Source organism: Xenopus laevis, chromosome 1S (genome assembly GCF_017654675.1).
Source record: "Xenopus laevis strain J_2021 chromosome 1S, Xenopus_laevis_v10.1, whole genome shotgun sequence".
Classification (NCBI taxonomy): Eukaryota; Metazoa; Chordata; class Amphibia; order Anura; family Pipidae; genus Xenopus; species Xenopus laevis.
Window position 1 is genome coordinate 144,197,392 of NC_054372.1, and position 9,611 is coordinate 144,207,002.

Here is a 9,611-nt window from a genome sequence, read left to right on the forward strand (position 1 = left end):
GCCGACAGAAATTTCCTAACCTGTCCGATCGACCAAACGACCGATCTCCGCCGGACGAAAAATGTCGGGACTCTCCACACACCGCCTAAAAATCTTACGAATCCTCGATTCGTACGATCGGATCTCTCTGTCTATGGCCAGCTTAAGGTGGAGTCCCTCATTCCCACTGTATACAGTGAAATTGCCTCTTGCAATTTTCAATAAGCTTATACACCTTGTCTTAATGACTGGTTTGAGTGACTAGGAACATCTATTTTTCTGCAATTGTAAGCCGCATTTGCTTCTCTTCATTATACAATTATTTTGTTCATCATTGCTGTGCATTGGGTATTAATCATACATGACCATATAGCTATATAGCTGGCTTGTAGGGTGGCAGGAATAAATGTGAACTACGTCATTACATAAATGATCTGTATCATTCCAAAGAAAATTTGGGCCTGGGAATGGTTAATGCTTCTCAGTAAGTGAGTTAGTTTTTTTTTGTGTTTGGATAGGGAAGTGTAATGAAATCATTTCTGTCAGGCTTTGTTGTTGTATATAAATGGGAATCGTGTGCCCTCACCACCTCTTAACTGTATTTGCAATTAATTGATTTTCTACTTAGCTGCTAAATTTTTCTGCTATTCAGGAATGCACAGTATATTATTCATGTTTATTTATTGCCTTTTTGCAGTCAAAGGGAAGCCTGGAAGGTATTAATGACAAGTCCTTGGAACTCCTGACAATGCTGCCAAAAGGAGACCCCAACAAATACTCGGACATGAAGGGGTCTGTGGTAACCAGTGAAGGTAAAAAGGACAGAATCTAAGAGCCGAGCAAACAATAGTGTGTTTGCTTTGGGTGGCAATAGAAATACACAACTAAAAATAAGAATTCTACAACCCAGAGCAAATGTTCAGTGTCACTAGCTCAGTTTTATCTTGATGCTAAGAGGGCTTTGGTGTTTGGTACCCGAAAAAATATTTTAAACATTGCTTCCTTTTATTCTCCCAACTAGAACATTGTAATCTGAGAAGCAACAATTACAAAAAGTAATACATCTGTATGTGCAACTCTATCTCAGCTATTTTATGCAAGTTTTATTTGTTCCCCCCACATCTCTCAGAATGCAGTTTGTCTCCAAAAATTATAAATCCAGCAACTCCAGCAATGTACAAGTTCCGACCGCCTTTCAGCACCAACTCCAAAGTGCACTACCATACGGCAACCGAGCAGGTGAGTTTGCTCCAAACTGTAACAGAGCAGATTCTTTTTCATGGTAGTGGAAGGAAACTTTGAAACTTATATATTGTGCTTTTTCCAGATTGCAGTTCAGGAAGGTCTAAAAGACAATGTGTTCCTGCAAGATGATTGTCGGAGTGCTGATTACCAGTCAGAGCCGAATTTGGACATCTCGGAGTACCGTAAGAACTCTCTTCACAAATCCTATCAGTCCTCACCTCTGCAGATTGACACCTTTACTGCAAACTCACGATCCCTGAGCCTGAAGAACTCAGGCCGTCGTGAATCTGAAAAATTACCTTTACAGCTGGTAAAGTCAGAAGGTGGTACCATAACACCATACAAGAGTGTCTTTTCTCCAAATGCTTTGTCAAATCGCAATGGAAGCCTATCTTATGACAGCTTACTCAACCCCATGTCTCCAGCAGCTAAATGCACTACACACACTGCTGCAGGTTCTGTGGGTTACCACTCCCCATATATGTCTGCCAAGATGTGCCATTTGCGGGGTGGAGAGCGGCAGGTGGCACACGGATTTAGCCCCGTGCTAAGCAGAGCAGCTGAGCATCAGCGAGAACCTTCTCCTGTTCGTTATGACAACCTCTCTAAATCCATCATGGCTTCAATTCAGGAGAGGAAGGAGATGGAAGAACGGGAGAAGCTGTTGCACTCTCATACGGATTCTGTTTTTGCAGACTCTGGGGTCTATGATACTCCAAGCACATACAGCCTGCAGCAGGTCAGCTCACTTTCTGAGAACCCCCATCCAGGACGGTATGGGTCAAAAGACAATCTGCTGGCTGGACCTCCCAGCTTCAGCTCCAGGAACCCTGTACTTCAGTCCTCTGTATCATCACTTTCAAGTGCAGTTTCCCGAGCCCCTAGGACTTCCACCACCTCCTTGCAGGCTGACCTGGTTAATAACAATATCCAGAGTCACCAACCCTTGCAAGCTAGAGTGAGCAATGGCTCTTATAAGTCCCCTGGTCACCAGGCTCCTTCATCACCTTCTGGTATACCCAGATCACCTTCTTATGGGGCAGCAAAAGCTGTTACATTTCTCAACACTATGGAGTTTGGGGAAGGGACTTCTATGCCAATTCAGAGGTAAGAATATTGTGTGAAAAAAAACAAGTCTGATCCTATTTTCTTCTGAAAGCATCAATGGTTGAAACTGGCTGAGCACACTATCTTGCTTGCTTTGTCACAGGCTGTTGACTTTTATTCAATTGCAATGCAATGGTCATAAATGATTCTCTCTATGCAGAGACCATCAATATGGCAGTTTCTACTTTACAAGTAAACATGTGCAACAGAATGGTCTGTGCTTGATAAGTTTTTCTTTTATATTTTACTTTTTTATTAAAAAATATTATATATATAATAGGGGAGAGGTTTTTGTGTTTTTTTCAGTTTAAAGGAACAGTTCAGTGTGAAAAATAAAAACAGGGTAAATAGATAGGCTGTGCAAAATAAAAATGTTTCTAATATAGTCAGTTAGCCAAAAATGTAATATATAAAAGCTGGAGTGACTGGATGTCTAATATAGTAGCCAGAACACTACTTCCTGCTTTTCAGCTGTATAACTCTGAGCTAGTCAGCGACTTGAAGGGGGGCCACATGGTACATTTCTGTTCAGTGAGTTTGTAATTGATCCTCAGCATTCAGCTCAGATTCAAAAGCAACAGATATGACCCAGGTGGCCCCCCCTCAAGTCTTTGATTGACCAGTCAGTGTAAACCAAGAGAGCTGAAAAGCAGGAAGTAGTGTTCTGACACATCCAGTCACTCCAGCCTTTATACATTACATTTTTGCCTAACTAACTATATTAGAAACATTTTTTATTTTGCACAGCCTGTAAATTTACCCAGTTTTTATTTTTACACTGAACAATTCCTTTAAGGTCTTTGAAATGGCAGTTGTTTGATGTCCCACCTTACCACATAACAAGGTTAACAAATATATTTCTTGCATATCATTCTGCTGTTGGTTCGGGGAAATCTTGGAGCACACACTGGGCCCCTTTCCACAGCTTTGTCTCAACAGTATGTGAAATACACAAACAGAACATATAAAAAATGAGCTGAAAACCAAACGACTGATTTCTATTTAAGTATGATAAAACATTTTTACATCCGTAACCGTCAACAATGCCAATACAGTACAGGTATGGGATCCATTATCCAGAAACTTGCTATCCAGAAAGGTCAGAATTACAGGAAGGCCATTTCCCATAGACTCCACTATAATCAAATAATTAAGATACAATTCATCCTTATTGGAGTCAAAACATTCCTATCACGGTTATTTACTATCTATATTGTTAAGTAAATTTAAGGAATGGAGATCCATATTATGGAAATATCACTTATCCAGAATCCCCCAGGTCCTGAGAATTCTGGATAACAGGTCCATACCTTGTACCATGTAAGATTTTTAGTCTGACCTCTGATGATAGGCTTCCATGTACATCCCATATAAAAGATTATATACTTTATATGTAACATTCAGGGTGAGGCCTAATTATTGATCTGCATTGTGTTGTGCCCCTAATCTGTAACCTATTATAAGGGGCAGATAACCCCACAAATTAGAAAGACTTGTTTTATGTATAATGAAGAAAGCACTCTAGCTGTGAAAGCATTAAGGCAAATTAAAGCATTCAGTATTTTTTCTTTTTTTTACTGACCCTTTAATAAACAGGGAATTGGTGACTGCACTGCCTTACCAATAAATAATACCTTGCTATGTGCACTTAGCAGGCCAATCTATTATCCTTACACCAAGCTTGCTGGTAATTCAGAAGGTTTGAGACTCTGTGAGAAGAGAACCAGAATTCCCTTTTTGCATTTCACACTTGACTCCGTAACCACATGATCAATAGTACTTTTTTACATTGTGTGCCACATATGTGAAAATATTGGAATTGTGACCACATACGAATTGATTCAATTCACTTAGTTCAAAAGCAAAATGAGGAGCTTTGCATCTGTATTGCTAAATCACACACAAGTTCCTGCTCATTCTGGGGGCCATAATTAACTCTGGAATTATGGCAAATAATGAGGCATTGTTGGTAAAAATGTGGCCGTTTGTTTCCATTTTGCCCAAGCCTTAAGATATCTTACCAAATTGTATATTTTTTAAGAAGGGTTTATTAAATTGGATTGATTTCTGTGCTTTTATTAACTGCCACCTTCTGTTTTATTTTTAGGGAGGATTTGCAGGTGAAACCACCTCACGGTAAGGTAAATGGACAACCAAAGGGTTTAACAAGGGCTGAATGTCGACTTGGATCCACTTCTAGCTCCCAAGGCACCACAGTAAGCCCCTCCAGACATTCAAATGTTAAGAAGGTCTCTGGTGTGGGAGGCACAACATATGAGATATCGGTGTGAGAGATACCTTGAGCACCGTGAGGACTGCAGGCAATGAAGCAACATAAAAAACAAATAGCATTCTGCTGGCCCCTTTGGTTAGCATGCTGAAACATTGGTAACACAGGAACTCTATGGTCGGATGTGCAAGAGGATAGTTACACACACACACAAATATTAAGCCATTGTACGTGTGTCTGTCCAAACTACAAAGACATTATTTTTAAAAAAAAAAGTTGTGACGTGAGAGCACTGGAACAGCTCTTTTATTATTTTTTTTTAATTCAGTTTCATTTTGGTTGGGAAATTGCAGTGTGTGCGTGTAAGGGATGGGCACCATGGACGCATCGCATACTGGAGAAAGAAATGGGCAGGAGCTTTGGTTCAAGTTAAAAGAAGAGGAAAGTTGCCACCTTTTGTCACAATCCCAGCCCTGGATTTGCCCTCCCTGTGTGGAATTTGTATGTTGCTCCTTCCTAACTTTGTGCAGTGTGAGATTTATCCCCCCATTTATTTTGCGTGCATGTGTATTTGCCAGATAAAACCTAGAAGGATTACAGCTGTGTCTAAAAGTGACTGCCATTGTTTGCTCCTGAAAGTGCCTACAGTAGCAATGTGCAACCTCTGGCCCTCTGGAAGTTGTCAAATTACGACTCTCTGCTTCCTGCCAGCATTTAAAAGCTGGGAGTTGGTGCAATGGAATTTTGAGGGTTGCAGGTTCCTCATACCTGTCCTACCACACATAACAAAGAATCACATTGTGGTTATCTCAGGAGAGAATAAACCCTTCTAGAAGGGACACCTGTAATAATAATATAGCCAAGGAAATCTGTTCAGATCATTGTAGATCAGGTGTTCTCCCAAGCAACTCCCATCATCCTTCAGCAGCTGGTAGGATATCCCTGATAAAGAGAATGCTTTGCCTGCATTTTGATAAGCATATTTAATGCTTTACCACAGATAAGAGTCAGGACAGTAACTGCAGTAAAGCCACTTATATTCCTCTGTTTGTGGGACAATATATTTTTTCAATTTTACATTTCATCATTTTTTACATGACATTTTTATATATTCATTTCTGCATATACTGAAGGCTGCATTTGGCTGTCAAGTGAAACCATCGCTCAGTATAAAGGGTATATTGGGATCCTGGTTTTACGAAATGATCTCAAATCAGGATCCAAACGTGAGGCCTGTGCAACACTGTGCATGGGGGAGATAATAGATTGTTGTTGCATCTGTTTTAGGCAATTACAGGAAGCAGCTGCTTATTTTGCAGTGTCACATTAGGTTTTATATCCGTTTGCAATGGTTTTACCATTTTGAGCTGCTGAAATCCCATGTCTACAACATGGAGTTTTCAAACAAGTCTCATGGGATACTGGATTATCATACGATTCCCATTGACTGGCCATGGCAGGCACTTTCTCTTGTTTTGAGAATGTGTGTGATTAAAATGTCTGCAAATTGCTAAAATGATCATAAGCCAAAGTTATAAACCATTGCAACATTATATTTTTTTTTTTTTGCTCCAGACGGAACTGCCATTAAATGAACCTCCAGACTTGGTAAGGATACAAAACTAAAACCAGATATGTAAAAAGACTACCGGTAATTTTATAAGTAAAATGGAAACCAAATCCTGAAATGCCCTGCATTTGTGCCGAGTGTGACCATTCTGTAGTATGCAATTCTGTACCAAACATCTGTTTGATATGATGTGGGCAGTAAAATCATTGGGATATCCAAGTGACTTACAGGTGTACAATATATTATGTATGTATAGCTAACAAATAGGGGTAGGCCACACTAAACACAAGAAACCTGCAGTAAGGTCCTGGGACAGGGTAAAACTGAGGAGTGCAGTGCAACAGATTTTCTGGTTATACAAATGACTTTATAATGGGGTCAGAAATGTTAATACTATTTAAACTGCTGCTGTGTCTTTAATGAAAGTGTAATCAATATTGCATAGCACTCAAAGTAGTGTCTGCTCTGCGAATATGTCCTGTTCTATGTTACATGAATAGGCAAATGTGGTTGGTAAATGCAATGTGAGAAATAAGAGATTGTTTTGTATGTAGAACTTTCAGGCAGGTTGTGTAACCCCTTCATAGCTAGGAATTCAGTGGAGGGTGGTCTATGCCCCTACAACAAAAAAATAAATGTTACTGCTTTAGATTTTATGTTTTTCAAATTTCTAATACCTGTTGAGATTGAGCTGCTCACTGTGGCAACTTTTTCCTTTGCTTTCCCCCTTGTAAGTGATAGAATATCTGTTTTATTTACATTCATTATTTTTCCAGTCTGTTCTACTCTGCATCTGGAGCCACTGGTGCTGGGATTGTTTCCAGCTATGATCGTAGGGATCACCCAGTCCATGTTATCTGTATGTTACCTTTATGGGGTCATATAGACCTGGCAGGAGTGTATGGTGTACACAAACCCTGCAAAAGAAATGTATGCTTTCATAGTTGCTGCACCTCCTTTCCTCTGCGGATTTCTAACTGCACAGTGTGAGAAGAAATGGCAGTCGTTCCTATGAAAGATTTAAGCAAATGCATTGCCCAAGAAGTATCATTCCTCAGTGCAGATCCAAAAGGCCCCCAAACACGGGCCGATAAAAGCCCTAGGGCCCACGATCGTATCAGCCCGACATCGCCCACTTTAATGTGGGCATTATTGTACTAAAATTAATTTGTGCTAGCGGCACATGTATCCTTTAATATCTTGGAATTTAAAAAAAATTAAATAATGAAAGTATGAATGGCACCTTCATCAATTTTACATTTTTATGGTTTTACTTTAACCCATTTACTGTATTGGCCGTTGAGAGTGCAAGCTCCAGTGCAATTGTTTGATGCAGATTGCCCTCGGAGATACAGAGGTGATCACTTCCAACATGACCCTTTTCTGTTTCCAAATCTGTTTCACTATAGAGCAAGGTAAAAAAACAATTCCATAAAACTTCATCTACGATTGTGTATTGGTTAACTGAGCACAATACATTTAAAAAAAAAACTAGCATTGTCATTAAGTCCTTAGAGCAGGGATACACAGGGGTTCTCTCTATAGCAGCAACTTTCCCTTCCTTAGGATCAAATGACAAACAACCCTAGCTTATTGTTCATGTAAATGAGAACATATGGCTTATCAAGGACATACATTTCATGTGAGCTGAAATCTTAATGGTTTCAATTGATAGTAAGGCCTATGGCACACACATGCGCTTGATGCCCTTCTGTGTCACCATGCCAGCTGAAGGATTATGTAATAAAAGGCACTACGTTTGCCCAGTAACACATAGCAACCAATCAGCAGGTAGAAATTACTGGTCACCTGTTTAAAAGCCAACACCTTATTGGTTGATATAGGTTACTGCTATTGGGCAAACCTTGCACATTTTATTACATGTGGGGGTAATAATAAGCGCATATGTTTGTTTGTGTCTCAGCACATCGCACTGCACAGCAGGCTTCACAGTACGGGGGACAGCAGGGCAGTAAAGGAAAACTAAATTGTATAATGTGAACACTCCAGATGGTGGTTTTTAAAACCTTCTTTTCTGCCCTGTTTTTTTTTTCTAAGTTATGTGTATGTGTAAATAGGAATTTGCATGGTGTAATTTAACTGTTCAAGCAAAATATTTATTTTTTTCTCCCCTCTTGTATAAGAGCAGAAGGCTTATTTGTTTTCCAGTACTTGTAATTTACCCAAAATGTAACTTTTCTTCCTGTATTTTTTTTTCTTTTAAATTTATAATGTTCTGTGTATATTTTTCAGTTATTCCCACCAATAAATAGTTTTTTTTTCCTTTGCTCTTTTTATTAAAAAAAAAACAAAAAAAAAAAACCCTCAGAATTAAAGGATAACATGTTGAAGATGTTCTAAAATCTCAAATGCAATCATTTTTGTTGTAAAGTATTTCAGACGGGCCAGACAAAAGCCTGTAAATCTTGAAACATAGGGCCAATATAAGTTGTGGAGTTGGCATCTTACTGGATCGTGTATAACATCTGCCTGACCAATAGGCAGGGTAGAAAATCCTGTCCAACAAGGACCGGGGACACTAATGCTGTCGTGTTTCTATCTATCATCTGTCTGTATAGTTCAGTATTAGGATCTTTGGCATGGGGACTAAACGACCAGATCATGGAGAACACTGAGCATAAACAAGTTTTCCTGGGTCCCTGCCATTAGCTTACTGAGCTAATAGCTGCTGGGCTACAACCGCCTGTAGACATTGACACATTTGTTAAAGCAGATCAATATCCATTCGTAGTAATGTGATGAACTACTCAAATCAGTCAGGCAGGTTTTAATGAATTGATAGGCTGACCGTAGTAGCTGTAAATAGTCAAGTAGTTGTTTATTGCTCTTTTATGCTAAAAGTACATAGGAATTTCTTGTGTAGCATAGGGCAGTACGACACATCTAGATTTTTTTCTCCCTTTATACTATAGAATGACCGAGTACAATAATAAGGGGCAATGTAATGTAGAGTAGCTCAGTATAATAATAAGTGCAGATATATATTGAAATATGTAATAGTTTAGTGAGTTCATGAGGTTAGACCAGGCAGCAATGCTGGATTGGAGGTTGGATTCCTATTATGTAGGAAGTTTTACTGTACATAATTATGTGGTTTACCACCTGCCACAGTCCAGTTCTTGAACCACACCTCCCAGCATTCTCCGGTAGTAGCAGTTAGTATTAGCACTAATACGAATCCTTTAAAAATTGAATCCTGAACTCAATACTGGATTAAAGGAATCTTAAAAGAAACCCTATTTGTAATTTCTGTGTCCAGGGCACAGTTCTCCTATCCCCCCCGCCCCAATCTCATCAGTCTCAACGTCCCAATGTTGTCTGTTCCCCCAAGTGCAGTGTTGCGTTACATGGTTGATGGCTAGTGACGTTTCGCGGAAAAATTTGTGAATTTACTGCGAAATTCGTGAAAAATTCACAAAACGCATTTAGGTCAATTATTTTGACACACTTCGAGTTTGG

The 9,611-nt window shown here is 39.4% G+C and overlaps 1 protein-coding gene across 1 annotated transcript in view; it reads left to right on the plus strand.

The window, feature by feature from the left end:
* zdhhc8.S (zinc finger DHHC-type containing 8 S homeolog) overlaps positions 1 to 8,413 on the plus strand; it is a 55,400-nt gene extending 46,987 nt beyond the window's left edge. Inside the window, 4 exon segments of the mRNA NM_001094690.1 lie at positions 677 to 791; positions 1,109 to 1,218; positions 1,307 to 2,331; positions 4,439 to 8,413. Of these exon segments, the coding sequence (NP_001088159.1) occupies positions 677 to 791; positions 1,109 to 1,218; positions 1,307 to 2,331; positions 4,439 to 4,622 (1,434 nt within the window). The 3' untranslated portion in view covers positions 4,623 to 8,413.
* The last annotated feature ends 1,198 nt before the right edge of the window (positions 8,414 to 9,611 follow it).